Below are 16,649 nucleotides of genomic sequence, written 5' to 3' on the forward strand. Positions count from 1 at the left end.
CATATATCAACAATCACATAATGCGAGCGCGAAGCGCGAGCTGAAAAATTTGACATTCCGACCTAAATACTGGACATTCTAAACACTTTTTGTAATCATGAACAGGATAGGTATATAACTATACAATTGATGCGAAGCACGAGCGGAAACAAAATTGAGATTTCAGACCAAAAACGAGACATTCTAAGCACTTTTCTAATCATGAAGAGGATAGGTAGGTATATATATACAATTGATGCGAGCGCGAAGCACGAGCGGAAATAAAAATGAGATTTCAGACAAAAAACTGGACATCTTAAGCACTTTTCTAATCATGAACAGGATAGGAATATATTTTTATACAATTTATGCGAGCGGAAAAAAATTGAGATTTCAGACCTAAAAACGGGACATTCTATTCATGTTTTGTAAATTAAGAAAATAATGGGTAATTTGATATCTTCTTACATTAATAATGTGAGCGCGAAGCGCGAGCAATTTTTTGTTGATATTCTGATCTAAAGCTCCACGTACACTGAATGTAATATGGTTTGAACAGATAAAGAAAAATCATACGAACATAAGAATAAAGATTTGATAAAAATCAGACAAGGAATATCAAAGTTATTGCATTTTTAGATTAGCATTTTTTCCGGTGAAACAGTTTTAGGCATGTCTTCATTAATATTCAATGAGCAAACTGATGATGTCATATCCCCACTTGTTCTTTTGTATTTTATTATATAAAATTAGGTTTATTCAATATTTTCTCTTCAAGAACTAAACAATTGAATTAACAACGGATTTAGTCCATTAGATATTCTTTGCTGCAAATTATTTCATTATAAGGGAGACATATTATTCACACTGGTATGAAAACAATGAAACAATTTTGATTCCATGTAATAACACAAGAAACAGGATAGTGGGGATGTGACATTATCAACTCACCTATTAAATATTCATGACGACATGCATATCAACATTTTCATAGAATATTGTTTAACTTTAGAATTAATTTACTTAACTATTTGTTATCAGATGTTGATAAAAAAAATCACTTTGATATAATTTATTTGATATATTTTCAGCCCTGAGTACCCCCAAAACAAGCTGCGTATCTGAATGAACATGCGTGTGGGTGTTTAGAGGTAGACCTAGTATCTGGGCATTCTAAATACATTTTTTATTATAAAAACCAACAATGCGAGCGCGAAGCGCGAGCAGAATTAAGATATTTGATATTCCGATCTGAAAAAGGCTGAATTTAAACACTATTTTAAGTACGGTGTCGGAAAATTCTGAAGTGGGGGGGGGGGGTTACAATGCGTCGTTCATTTTCATTACATTTTGGTCATTTATCATATACCTACCAGATTTCCAGGAGGTGCTGCCTATGGAAAATAACACACGCAGCACCCCCAGCACCCCCGCTTCCCAGGGCCATGGGGCAGGGCAAAAAAGACTGTGAAATTTTATTTCTATTGTCTAACTTGTAATTGTTTATACAAAACACGGGCGGTCGGGCGCGCGCGCACTTGATTCGACATAAAAAGTTTCTCGTCCAACCACACCCATGTCCCTCCCTGCTATCGAGTAGTGTGTAAACCTTGGTGTAAAATATGGTTATTACGTATCGCGCGCGACTACGTCTGTATCGGAGTGCCGGAGCTTGATTGAGTCGAGTTGTAGGAGGGATGTTATTGGAATATGTGAAATACTATGTAAATGATTTGCGATTGTCGGATGAGATAATTATGTAAATTAAAACATATTAAAAAAATACAGGGGGAACCTGATTTCGTGGGGGTGCTGCCTATGGAAAATAATACACGCAGCACCCCCATGAAAATTTCTGGGGGTGCTTCAGCACCCCCAGCACCCCCGCTTCCCAGGTCCATGTGACATCGCATGTTTCATTTCCTGTATCCACATCTTTTTTCATTCAATTTCTGTTTCAAAGATATTACCGCTATATGGAATGATTAATTGATCATTATATAATAAAGAAAGGAATTAAGGATATTCATAAGCCTGATTTATATCCCTTCCTCATATATCTATCTCCCCCTCTCTCCATCTCTCTCTCTCTCTATCTATCTATCTACAATGGGTATCAATACACTTTGAAAAAGTCCTGGGAATTGAAAAATATACAACATGGTGATAATTTGTTCACTTATATACTTGGGTTTGGGTCACATCTATCAAATAAAAGTAAACATTTTGACAGAATGTTACACTTGAGTGAATATACTGTCCATTGATTTTTGTTAAGCTTGCAGAAATCGGTTGCACAGAAATGCTCATTTTGACGCTATGTCAAGCACAAAGGGCGAAAGCAAACTAACCGTGTGGTAAGGTACATTTCTCATACATTTCCTTTGTATTTTTAGCGAATTGAAATAAAAACAGTACGCTCAACCTTTACTCCTTTCTTGTGCCAGCTGGATCTGAGGACACAACTGAATGTAAACAAAAGTTTATTTCAGACATCTACATGCCGCACTAAGTTTTTATCATTTAAAGTGGGACCACATTTCATTAATACTTGTTTATCCCCCGGGGTTTCTCCACACTTTTCCCAAGCTTGAAAATGATATTAAAGGTCAATTCCACCCCAGAAAAACGTTGATTTGAATCAATAGAGAAAAATCAAACTAGCATCACGCTGAAAATTTCATCAAAATCGGATGTAAAATAAGAAAGTTATGACATTTTAAAGTTTTGCTTATTTTTCACAAAACAGTTATATGCACAACTCAGTGACCTGCAAATGAGCCGTAAGATGTTATAAGAATGGTAATACCACATGTTCAGGTAGGAATAAAACTTCATTTCGCAGGACAATGAGGAGAAAATTAGAATAATTCATATTTCATATAATAAAATAAAAAAGAAATAGTGAGTGAGTGATGTCATCAGTTCTCTCATTTGCATACCGACCAGGATGTGCATATAACTGTTTTGTGAAATTAAGCGAAATTTAAAAATGTCATAACTTTCTTATTTTACATCCGATTTCGATGAAATTTTCGATGTTATGTTTGTTGGATTTTTCTTTTATTATTCAAATCAACTTTTTGCTGGGATGGACTTGTCCTTTAAGTGGTACTCACAGTTATATATCGTCATTTGCTTTAGGAGATCTGTACAAATGGTTACATGTGGAAAAAAGCTTCAGGATATTACAAATCTATAATTTTACAGCATTATTTCTAAATGTAAACTGTATACGCACTGTATATCTGGGGGCTGATTTTCAAGATTTCAACCAATATATAATATTTCAAGTATCTTATCAGATTTTCAAATATTCAAAGCGCCTAAACACTTTTATTAGACTATTCTTAAAAAAAGGTGCTGAAAACCATTATTCTTCATGATTTCAGATTTACATATTTTGTTCAAAGTGGTAGTCATTGTGTGATTCCATAAATTACTTGGGGAAAAATAAAAATAAAAACTAACTGGCAAAAAGTTATCTTATATTTCACAATATACAACTCCCAAGAATGTTTTGTAATCTGAAAACACTTTTTGCCAGTTAGTTTTTTTTTCAGGAATTTTCAAACTGAAAAACAATTTTTCATGAATAAGAAATCTGAGCTGATTTACCATTTTTATTTAACAAATTCATTTCATTTCAAATTTTCAACAAAACTATAAAAAAAAGTGCCGGAATTATGATACAGCATATATTAAAATGAAATGGGAACCTTCTGGAAAGCATATAGCTATAGTTCCCTCCGTTAAAATCACATTACAAATACAAAATAATCCCATGTATTCGTATTTTGTTTGGCACCCAGTTGATTGGGGTTTAAGGATTTAACCCCTCTCTTGGGCTGCCAAGTAAAAAAAAGTAATAATCTACATTTCGGATCAAACCCCTGATTAGCTTCATTTTATAGTGAACCTTTTTTTCTGGTAAAATGACCTTCTTTTTTAAAACCATCTTTTTTGGGGTGTAAAAAGTTCTCAGTACTCAAAGGACCTCCTTTTGGTAGTGAACCCCTTTTTTTGTCTTGCAAGAACATTTCTCGGTACCCAAATGACCTTCTATTGATAGTGAAACCATTAAAAAACCAACATTTTTTTTTTATTGCTTGCTTGTCAAATTTCTCGGTCAAAATCCCCTCCTTAGAAAAAAGCTAGATCTGCACCTGTCATCATATTGATCATAATCATCATCATCATCGTCGTCGTCGTCGCTTTATCATCATTATCTTCGTCTTCTTTCTTACATTATTCTTCTTCTTTCTCATTTTTTTTTCTTTTTTCTTCTCTTTCATCTATTTCCCCACGACTGAGATACTTTTTTTTTGTTTTGAATAATATTTTATTTTCTTCCTCTTTCAAATCAATAAGTTTACAATCACAATTCATATAAATAAAGATTCTTTGTATGTATACAATCAATAAACAATCAAACAAATAAATATATCAATATCAATGAGATTACGAATATTTTTAAAATGATTACAAATTAAATTAAACTGCCAAATTTCTCTTCTATAACAATGTGAAAGCAGAGGGGAAAAACCCGTATCAATCGACAAAAATAAAAAAAACGTACTTTGTAAAAAATGAATTTTTCCCTGAATAGAATAGAAATAATCTCTTTTGCACATATTAATTGTACGAAAAAAAAGAAAAAAAAAAGGATAAAATATTATTTTAAAGGTTAATTAGAGGAAGGTTATCCTAAAACGTCCCTACACACTCACCTTACCCCCATACCCCCATACCCCCTCCCCCCCTCATCTCTCTCCCCAGACACTCACACAAGCTCACTTCAAACCACCACTACTCACAGCTCCCCCCCCCCCTCTTCCCCGTCACAAAACTCACACATCCATCTACACACGTACACCCACACACAATGCATCCTGCTCTGGTACAATTATCTGTATTTGAACAAATAAACAAAACAGAAACAAAATGAAGCAACCAATACATCCATAGTATTAAGAAAGGTATGCATTGATTTGTTCCCATTTCCTTAAGTGCACCCCCAGCTTCCCCTTTTTAAACGCTATTTGATATTCCGTATCTCTATACTCTTTAACCAAATGTGTCACTTTCTGTACGGTTGGCAATATTCCCTGTTTTCTTGAACTAAAAATGATATACTTAATTAAGAATATAATACAGTTTATTAAAGCTACTCTTGTAGTATTTCCAGATATCCCCATGAAAATTGTTTTCCAAACGTCACTGCCAAGTTCATTCAGTTGAAATATTTTACTCATCTCTTCCCATAATCGCTTAACTTCAGGACAATAAAAAAATAAATGTTGGTAAGACTCAACTTCTTTTTTACAAAAGGAACATAAATTATCTGTCTCAAAACCGAATTTAAAAAGTTCCCTTTTTGTGTACACAGCCCCTTGTAATTGTTTGTATTGAAATTCTCTGTGTTTATTGCATAGCATTGCACATAATCAATTTGAAAATTTTCAATGAAGTGGTCATATATTCGTCTAGATTTTATATCACATAGTTTCTGAACATGCCCACATATCATCAATTGAATTTCAAAGTTGTCTGTATCCATTTCCATAAAATCATTTTGTATCCACTCTTCTGTTATTACTGAAAATATCTTTTGAATTTTGAGCAAGTTTTCAGATGAAAATTTCAGATTATACCAGTATGAAACTGGTCTTAATTTACCTCCAACTATTATATCCGAGACCTTAACTATACCTTTCTGAAATAATTCAATATAAAAAAGGTCTTATTATTAAGGCATAGACGCTTGTTATTAAAAATAATGGGATTACTTTTCCCTCCAAAATGTCTACACTTATCCAATTCGTGTCATGCCTTCAGCATATCTATGTAAAATAATGGTATACCTTTTAAATTCATTCTAATCGTATCATAATCACACAGAAATATGATTCGACCACCTAAAGAGCTAAAAAAATATTCGAAGGTTGCTTTCCAACCCGAACTTTTCCCTCCATCTAGCAAACGTTTAATCCACATTATTCGTTGGGTCTTAACAAAGACCTCAAAATTTGGAGCTCTCAGTCCTCCAACAGAATAGTCTTGATATAGAACCTTGCGTTTTATTCTATCTCTTCCTCCCCAAATAAAGTTAAAAGAAATACGGTCTTTTGATTTCTTTTATAGCGCCATCTTCCGTTGGGCATTAATGTAGTTTTTGCAGAATAGAGAAAAATGTCATCAAAGTCAGACTCAAGAAAACATCGAAGCCACGACGATTACGATAGACATCGTAGTCATAGACCAAGATCTCGCAGTAGAAGTCCGAAAACTAGTAACAGAGAAAAGGATGGTAAATCCCATCGCTCTGAAAAATCGGTACGTAGCGGAGCAACTTATTACAATTTCAGACCAAACAGATCCGGCTGCCGGCTGCGACACCTCGAATGGCACATGCACAAAAAATTAACCCGGCCCTAGCCCGAGGGCCGGGCGAGGCGCGAGGTCAGGGCAGCTGGCGGGCTGGTACGGTATGTATGGTGAAACTAATTTCAAAAGCCGAAGCAATACCTAACGTTATAGCCTATGCTATGGCTATGGATGGAAACTTCGACTGTTATTTCTTATTCGTCAATCATGTACACCGTTTTGCCCCTGTCATCATCTTCATCATTTATTAATCACTCACACTGACTATTGCGAGGTTAGTATAATTTAAACTATAAATGTATATTCTATACTAACTAGGCCTATAATATAGTATACGAACCTCGTCCTCGCACAACCATCATGTTTTTGTAGTGGATTTTAGAGTTGTCGTTAACATCGCTTCATAACGTGAATGATGTTAGCCGAAACCCATTCCGCTACTCACCAGGGCTTTTTATGGTATAAAGCGTTCCATTTTCAATTTTTAACATATTTTTTTAATTTAAAAGGATACAAAAAAGAGCAAAATCGCTTACCTCCGCCTGGAAAGTGGCTTCGCACGTCTCTTCCACGGAAATAATAAGGAGGTCGTTGGTGGCGCTAATACAGTTCACAACCTTAATTCAGCTGTGTGTTTTTTTTTAAACTAGATTCATGATTCATTGTATGCGCAATTCCAATAATTGTTTGATAAAATAGAGACCCCAATAAATGCAATAACTTAAAAAAAGTACTTTTTTATTATTTTTGCTGACGATAATACTTTTTGGAAAATATTCAAAACGATGACAAATTAAACAAAAAATATAGATAATTCTATGTACCTTGAACAAAGCCCCGCAAGTGCTACCGTTCGTTTGTCAATTAATGTTCCACCAAAGTCTTTACAGTAAAAAGATTGAACACTGCCGACTTCGCGTAACGCTTTGCATCGATTTACGTGTAAGATAATTTCTGTGTCTAGTCTTTCAATTGTAGTGTCTTTGATATGAAGATAAATCGCGCGCCCTCTTTCGCTCATTAGACGAAAAATTTGAGAGCTAGAAAGGTAGTGTAGGGTTGAAGAAAATTATATGTTTGGAGTTGAAAATAAATGAAGTTCTAAATCATCAAACTGAAGGGGAATGAAGCAGACGCAAAATGAAGAGAACTTAAACCGAAGGAGTCTGGTTGTACACTGTTTAATATCTGGGCTATTTTGCCTCAGCTTAACTTTGGATCACAGTATAATTTACATAAATATTTAAATTAGAAATAACCAATCAAACTAAAGAAAATGGAAGGATCGAACTAAAATGTAAGAACCCAATTCATAAGATAAACCAATAAGGAATGAGATGAGATGACAAAGATGTCTGGTGATTATGTAATAATGGAAGTAAAAACTAAGGAGTCAGGTGAGGGATGGAATGAGTGGAACACCTGAAGAGAGAATAGAGAAGGAATGAAGATGACAAGAGAAACACAGGAAAGGCATTCAGAGTAGAATGAATGAATGACAACTGAATATCATTAAACTCAAATAACCTTAGTCCAGACTGCAAGGGCAGTACTGAAAAGAAATGCAAATGAACTAAGATCTAGACAGAACAGAAATGTAAAACACCTTAAGAAAACACAAGTCAAAGGAAATAAACAAAGTAGGTAAATGACAAATTAACAATCCTACAGTAGCTTTCGTATTTTGTCAACGAGAAGTAAAATCAACGCTTAAATGACGCATTTTGAGGGATATTCATCAAATTATGAGGAATTGACTTCACATCGTTTCGTTAGTTTCGTAGGAGGACTTCATTCTGTAAGTCCTCGTATTAATTTTTCGTAAATTAACGTTATTTGTTGAATGCGCCGTGCCTTCAATTATTCTGTAGTCGGCGGCTGAGATGTAGCCGTGGGTGTTTATTAATCAGACATCAATCATTGTCGCCGTCGTCGCTTCATCATTTCATGATCATCATTATGATCTTCGTCTTCTTTCTCATTTCTTTTTTAATCTATTTCCCCACGACTGAGATTATAATGGGTCTTTTGATTTCTTTCAGACTCAAAGTCGCGAGTCGCATTCAAAATCAGACCTTTTCTTCGCTAGTTTCAACTTTAAATAGTGATAGACAAAAGCTAATCTCCTAAAGAGGGCTAACTTAGCTTTAGTCTACTCTAGATCCACTCACAAAAAGTCACATGTATTGCGAGGACAGTATTAGTATACTAACCTCGCACCATGAACCGCGTTTGGCAGTGGATTTCTAACTAGTGGGTCGCGCGTGCTGCGATCCCACTTCTGGTGTCCACAACACACGACTTCTATGGCTTGATTTTTCTGTGTGCAGCGGCATGTAATGAACCCTTGAGTGACTAGTTAGATCAGACTACGCTACTGGTTGAAAAACCAGGATTGTCCAGAAAGCTGCAAACGATAACGTCTAAATAGAGAAAATTCTAATGAACTAGGAGAAATCATGTCTTGATAAATTGAGATTGTCTTTGTTTATTATACAAACATTTTTGTCTCACCTGCATAGCAGAGTGAGACTATAGGCGCCGCTTTTCCGACGGCGGCGGCGTCAACACCAAATCTTAACCTGAGGTTAAGTTTTTTAAATGACAGCATAACTTAGAAAGTATATGGACCTAGTTCATGAAACTTGGCCATAAGGTTAATCAAGTATTACTGAACATCCTGCCTGAGTTTCATGTCACATGACCAAGGTCAAAGGTCATTTAGGGTCAATGAACTTAGACCATGTTGGGGGAATCAACATCAAAATCTTAACCTAAGGTTAAGTTTTTGAAATGTCATCATAACTTAGAAAATATATGGACCTAGTTCATGAAACTTATACATAAGGTTAATCAAGTATCACTGAACATCCTGCATGAGTTTCACATCACATGACCAAGGTCAAAGGTCATTTAGGGTCAATGAACTTTGGCCGAATTGGGGGTATCTGTTGAATTACCATCATAACTTTGAAAGTTTATGGATCTGATTCATGAAACTTGGACATAATAGTAATCAAGTATTACTGAACATACTGTGCGAGTTTCAGGTCACATGATCAAGGTCAAAGGTCATGTAAGGTCAAAGAACTTTGGCCACGTTGGGGGTATTTGTTGAATTGCCATCATATCTCTATAAGTGTATTGGTCTAGTTCATAAAACGTGGAAATAAGAGTAACCAAGTATCACTGAAGATCTTGTGCGAGTTATAGTAGTTTTCAAAATCAGCACTGCTGCTATATTGAATCGCGTGATGCAGGTGAGACGGCCAGAGGCATTCCACTTGTTTAAAATAACTTTCCCCTGTGGGACATAGCAATAAATACAGGAACTGATACTCTGAGATGAGAGTGCTAAAAATAGATTATAGCGCGTTTTCGCCCAGCGTCGTACGACGTAGAACGTAAGGGTCGTGTGCAAAAATCGCCAACTTCCATGGAAACAGAGGCCCGAGCGTTCTTGAGCTCAAATCACGGACGGTTCTTCCGCAAATTAGTGGGCGTCCGCATTAGAACGTAGGATTTGTCAACAGCCGTCAACAGCCAATCAGATCGCTTGTAGAGCGAGCAAGCTGAGCTGAGCCGCGCCGACAGCCAGTTCATAGAGCGCGGGCGCGGGATTTTCCCTAGTAGTGGTGACGTCATGCAGTCTACGTACTTCCGGTCGATCCGGATCCGTTCAGCGATTTGCGAAACTGCTTACAAGCGAGAGTTGAGCGCGACGGACGCACGAACCAAGAGATCGTTCTACGTCGTAGATAGCGTCGTACGACGCTGGGCGAAAACGCGCTTATGTGACCTCAATACCCACCTTGCACCCCCAAGTTCACTGTGTATTTTCATGACTTATTGTTTTACTACAAATAACCTTGTTGTGAAGCCTATTCTGCCGTACTTTGGCAAAAGGAAGCAAATAACAATAGTATTCACAACGACAAATCATCCATAGACTGTGTACAACGGATAGATCGTCCCCGCACAGCGATTCGGAGACCGCTGATTGGTCAATCGCGCAGATCACGTCATGACTACGTGGTCGCCAAAATAATCGCAGGCTTGCACTGCACATGCTTACTATATTTTCATTCATAAATTGGCTCTTGGCAGTGGCTGGATGACGTTTTGTAATAAGCAAAATGTATACGCCCGCTAGCGTTGAACGCTCCGCTATCCGTTGTACACAATTTGTCACTGTGGTATTTGTTGTAAATGACCAATGTGTGTTCGTCATTTACATAGGCGTCAATGTAATTTAATAGCATATTTTTTTCAATATCTTTCCATAGAACGATTATTTCCTCCCCAAATTTTTCCTAAACGTGCAACATACAAAGGGTGTTCAGAAAAAACAATAACTCAAATTTGACTGATGTGTCACTTGCTTCCTTTTGCCAAAGTTGGGTGGTATTGGTGTCGGCACTTGATTGTTGAATGAACTTAGCTTACCTAGATTTCATGTGTGGAAAATAAATATATAAAAAAAGTAAAAGACAGTCCATGTAAACAGATCATCCTGACTTTCTTACTGGCGCCTAGCTCTACCATTTTGATTGAAGTTGGCAATCAAAATTTATGTGCTTACCATACATGTCACCATACATTTGCATACCTTTAGTAATTATGTGACTGATCATACTTCATTTTTTCTTTGTCGACAGAGTGGTTCTCAGAGAAGACAAGAGAGAGAGGAAGATGTCTGGAGAAAACCAGAAAGAAAAGGAGGCAACCACCGAAGAGCAGACAGAGAAGAGCCGATAGTGAGGAAAATCAAGTCTGAACCAGCTGATAAAGGCTATAGAAAATATGAGTTTCCTGAGAGAAAGGAGAAAGAAAAGGAATCAAGGAGTCGATGGGACGATGATGATAAGGTAGAGAACACGAGACAGGGTGGTGATAGGAGAGGTAGTAGGCAGGAAGTACCGCAGATCAGAATAAAACAAGAACGCGAGCACAATGATGAGCGGAGGAGAGAACATAGGCGGCAGGTCGGGGATGCTAATCCGTTCCAAACAACTGCTCACAATGCAGAAGAAAATGCAGAAGAAAATGCTCCTCCTGCACCAAAGGAAGAACCCAATTTTGGACTGTCGGGAGCCCTTACTGAAGACACTAATACATTCCGTGGGATAGTGATCAAATACAATGAGCCTCCGGAGGCTCGAAAGCCAAAGCTGCGATGGCGGCTTTATGTGTTTAAAGGAGACCAAGAGTTGCCCACATTGTACATCCATCGACAGAGTGCCTACCTTCTGGGTCGAGAGAGGTTGATAGCAGACCTGCCCATCGATCATCCCTCGTGTTCCAAGCAGCATGCAGCCATCCAATACAGGCTTGTCGAGTACGAGAAGAATGACGGCACGATGAGCAAGAGAGTTAGACCTTACATCATTGACCTTGAATCAGCCAATGGCACATTTCTGAACAACAAGCAGATAGAGCCAAAGAGGTACTATGAGATGAAGGAAAAAGATGTGCTCAAGTTTGGATTTAGTTCAAGGGAATATGTTGTCCTTAATGATAAAACAACCGAAGGGGACATTGAAGATGAAGGAGAAATTTGACAGGATTGATATAAATACATGGATAATGAAATAATGTTACTTGTCTATTTTTCTTACAGTTTTGGGATTGAAGAAGATGAAATCCCTTTAACTTTAAAGGGTAAGTTTACCCTGACAATAAGTTGGTTAAAAAAAAAAGAAAAAAATATTGGTGAAGAGACTATACATAAAAAAATAACAGAGTTATGAAATTTTAAAGTTTTGGTCAGGGAATAATTTTGCTTTACAAATTTGAATAGCATTTTTGATCATAAGAGAAAAGCTCTCAACTAAATAATGTAAAAATATGCTATACAAAGACTTTATGCATAGCAGTCTTTCAAAAATGTGGAACAAGTTGCGATGCGATACCAGGAAAATTATTCTCTGATGGTTTTTGTGACGTCACAGATGAGCAGCTTCTCTATTTGTTATGTTGTACAAATTCCTTGAAAATAATGCAATTTCCTAAAAAAAATGAAAGGAATTTCATTTTTGCAGGGAATATATCTTCAGACACATCATTTTATTCCCCTTTCTTTAAGAAAATATTTTCATTCATCAGTGTTCCATTGAAAATTAGAATGAGTGGAATTTATATAACATGATATGGAGGAGCAGCTTTCATATGACGTCAAAGAATTAAAACTTTAAAAATTCATTATTCTCTTATTCTTACATGTAGATGGATTTTCATTGACTCTTCACCAATTTTTTCTGCTTTTATTATTACCAACTTATCATCAAGGTGAACATCCCTTTTATAGGGCATGTAAAATGTTTTTGTAAAGGCTCTTTTTTGTTATAATCTATACCTCAAAAAAGAAAACTGAAAGTCTGTTCACACCTTAATTCATTGTCGGTGTACATTTCCAGGATGGGTTTTACAAGTTTCCTGCGGGAAGAGGAACAATTTAAAGCAGGAAATTAGAAAAGACAGATAAAAACTTCCACTCCAAGAGGCCTTAATCCGGAGTTACAAATCTAATTTACTTTTTAAAGAAATCAAACTCTTCAAATTTGTTTATCTATAGGTACATGTACTAGTGTAGTAATCAAAAGCTTATCCATTAATAGTAAATGACTGGCCATGCCACTTTTTTGGTTTCAATTTGACAGTTTTTCTTAACAGCTTGTTGGGAACACCTAAGTAGACATTTAAAATAAATTGTTCTCTAAGAGCATTATGCCAAACAATAAGAGTGAATAAAAAAGGAAAAGCACTTTAAGTCAAGAAAATTAGCATTTCACTTTTCACCTTCACCAGCACAATTCTGACTTGATGGGAGTTCAACTCCCTTACTCAACAATTTCTCCAGACATACATGTACTTCCATGTACACCAGAATTTTTTTTTAAGAAAAACAAAATAAAAAATTACAAAAGAAATTAAAAAGCAAAGCTGAGCAATGAGCACTGCATCCGAAAATATGTTGTGTTGCATATTTTGTGAATGTGTTACATGTAACTTTATTTCAATTTTCAAAGTATGAAAGTAGCAAAATGAAAGGAAATGTTCTTGTGATTATAACACAAATTGTCCATGGAAAACAGGAAGAGTCTTGGAGAAGGGGGAGGGGTGTATTGGGAAGGAGATTTAGCAGGCCTTGTGGGTGTTTCATAAAGCTGTTTGTAAGGTAAGAGCGACTTTAAGAACGACTGGTGAACCTTTCTTACGCGCTATAAAATAATGACCAATAAACATTTGATGGTAAATATCATTTTCCACAAGAAACTAAGAAAGGATCACAGGTCATTCTTAGTCACTCTTCACTAGCAAACAGCATTATGAAACGGCCCCCTGATGTTTGGAAATCGCCATCAAGTTATGGACAAGTCAAATTTCCATTTGAAATATTAAGTGCCAACCTCATTAAGCTGGTTGTCGACTGTACAATATATTTGCCGTAGTACATACAAGTACATATAGTCCTACTCTGAACATTCAATTGGTAAGAGACAGCCGGACATTCTCAGGTGTATGTACTGTATACATGTTGACTATAGTTTCCAAAAAAATAATTAAATTGAATATTGGATACAACAAAAATTATGAATGATATGTGTATGTAAATCGAGTCTACTCTAATTGTTTTTTTTTTCAATACAGTTCATGCACATTGTATATGTTCCATTTTACATGGACAGTGTGATCAAGAGAAATAAATGTTATTTGATACAAAACTGATATTCAACATGTATTATTGATTCAGATTTTGTAGTTTACCCTCTATTTTTTTTCTTCATTATTTGAATACAGTTGTCAGCAGAATTATTAACCCCCCCCCCGAGGAGCTATTAATAGTATCGCAATCGGGGACAGATTTCTACAACATAGGAAATCTATTGAAAATGGTCATCAAATCACAATAGACAGCTAAGAGATCTTTGTCAAAAATTTGTGAGCCGAGACAGCTGATTTTCGTCAAATTCTGAGCTGACAAAAACATTGCAAATATGATTTGTTCAGAGTCGCAGAACATACTACTGCAGGGGTTCTCAAACTTTTTCTTTGAAGGGCCAGATGAGACTCCAAGTAAACCTGAAAGGGCCAGGGTGAAGTGGATACTTAGAAAAAAATGTGCGCAAAGCGCAAGACCCTTGCGGTCGGGGTATAGATGCTCTTTTGTGCAATCTGGCCCTTATTTTGGGAGCATTTAATCCAAAAAAATTATTACAGTTTCATATGGAATGCAGGCAAAATTAGAAAAGATTTCAAAATATAGCGAGAGTCGATATTAATGATAACAAAATTGTACATGTAGTACTTTGTTAAAAGGAATATCTAGATTGTACCTATACGTACCTGGTATTGGGGAGACAGATAATGTCTTGAAGTATCAATATTTTTGTAGTCAAAGTAGAATGAATAATAGAGCATGTCTGTTGTAGACTCTAATAAGGGTGTCAGTCTCCTAATCACTTTCAAAGGGAAAAGTGACACTGTCTGTCACCAACAAGTTGCTTAAACCTTGGCACAAAAGGTGTAATTGCCAGACGAAGGCACTGGTGCAAATGTTCACTGGACAAACAGGGGCCGCGGAAGCAGGGGGGGGGGAGGGGGCGGGGGGCTTCAGCCGACCCCACTTTTTTCGAAAACCATGTACAAAAACGTAAAAATTACCATAATTATGATTGTGATGTTTTGCATGGCCAGCCCCCTCCCCCTCCCCACTTTGAAAACCGTCCAGCGGCCCCTGTCAAGGTACTTCGGTATGAGATAGTTCTTTAAATGTTCATTGTGGAAAATGCACTTTCGCACCTGTACCGGTATGTAGATCTAAACATGGTGAGAACAGCGCAGATCGAACAGACAGAAAAGACTCCACTAGTCTAAACTTTGTTTAAAAGTCAAATTAATTTGACTGCCATTACTTTTACTACGATTAGGTCTACATGGATATACAATGTAATCATATTAAGCTATGTTTCATATTGTGACTTAAAAGTGATTTTTTTAAACCCAGCAGAGTCTCGCGGGCCGGATTGAGAAGCTCGTAGTTTGAGAACCCCTGTACTACTGTTTTGATTCACAAATTTTCGACAAGACTGCTTTGTCATGAAGGGCTTTAGCCTTTTGACAATAGATTCTCTACGTTCAAGTAAGTGTCTGTGTAGTGGTTACAAGACTCGGGTATACTTGTACAAGTCAATCTTCCATTTTATAAGGAATTAGTCTTGAGCCGAAGCATTTTTTTAGAACCAGATAATGCAAAAAATGTATTTATATACCTCCTCTTAGGTGAACTTATCCCAAGCCAAACAGATTTTTTTGTCGCGTAAGGTTTGACTCCGGCATGTATTTGCAAAATTTCAAGTTTGGGCACTTAATAAAATGAAACATGCCTGTACATCAAGACAAGAATATTAGAAATCCTGTTCATTCATGCATGAACTGATACCCATTGGTAGCAAATTAATTTTATTTTGATACCTTTCTGTGATCACTGAACCATAACTTGTAATGCTTCTATGATTCTGGCTTGTTCAATCAGGTTTTTGACCAAGGAAATAATATTCCTCAATTTGATCTGTGATTCATAGCATTTCAGTTGACTTTATTATTTTGGAACAAGGTTTGACAAATAAAAATCGAGCGAAACCTTCCTCCATTGAATTTGTACATGGGCTGTCCCCAATACTCGATATCAGTTCCTGTCAAAATGAATTAAACAATTTGCAATGTAAAGAATCATGTATCAAATGAAATGATACCAATATGGCTATCAAAAATTTGAATTCATGAAGTAATCATCATTGAACACTTGCAACTAATGCTTTAGTGATCACAGAAAGGTATTAGAATTACATAGCTTGCTCAATAAAACATATATCTGTTCATGCACGAACACAATTCCCAATGATGAATAAATCAAAGGCTATTCTATGTCTTGAAATCCATGTTGATGAAAACGTGTTTCATTCCCTTCAGAACCAAATTCGAGTAAAATAAAATAGACATTGTTGGGAAAGGACTGTGATACATGTAAACGGGCTTCCAAGATAAATCGTGGAAATATTTGAGACTGCTGCGAATCATGTTCAAAACATACCACCAAAATACTGTTGATAACTGTCATATAATCAATTATGAAAGCTCTATGCGACTGATAATCTTCCTATATTTGAACATTGTTAAATTTATTTCAACCTCTTGCATCATGTTATGAGTGGCAAATCCTGCCAAATACTTTCTATTCCACATTCTAGAGGTTCAAAATAGGTTCAACAAATGTTCAAATA

At 36.2% G+C, this 16,649-nt stretch overlaps 1 protein-coding gene across 1 annotated transcript; it reads left to right on the plus strand.

Moving 5' to 3' along the window:
- Positions 1-6,126: 6,126 nt before the first annotated feature.
- LOC129259040 (smad nuclear-interacting protein 1-like) lies at positions 6,127-14,101 on the plus strand. Its single transcript, XM_054897310.2, has 2 exons — positions 6,127-6,315; positions 11,025-14,101. The coding sequence occupies exons 1-2, from the start codon at positions 6,172-6,174 to the stop codon at positions 11,925-11,927; spliced, it is 1,047 nt and encodes a 348-aa protein (XP_054753285.1). The 5' UTR covers positions 6,127-6,171; the 3' UTR covers positions 11,928-14,101.
- The last annotated feature ends 2,548 nt before the right edge of the window (positions 14,102-16,649 follow it).

This window comes from Lytechinus pictus, chromosome 4, assembly GCF_037042905.1.
Source record: "Lytechinus pictus isolate F3 Inbred chromosome 4, Lp3.0, whole genome shotgun sequence".
Taxonomy (NCBI): domain Eukaryota; kingdom Metazoa; phylum Echinodermata; class Echinoidea; order Temnopleuroida; family Toxopneustidae; genus Lytechinus; species Lytechinus pictus.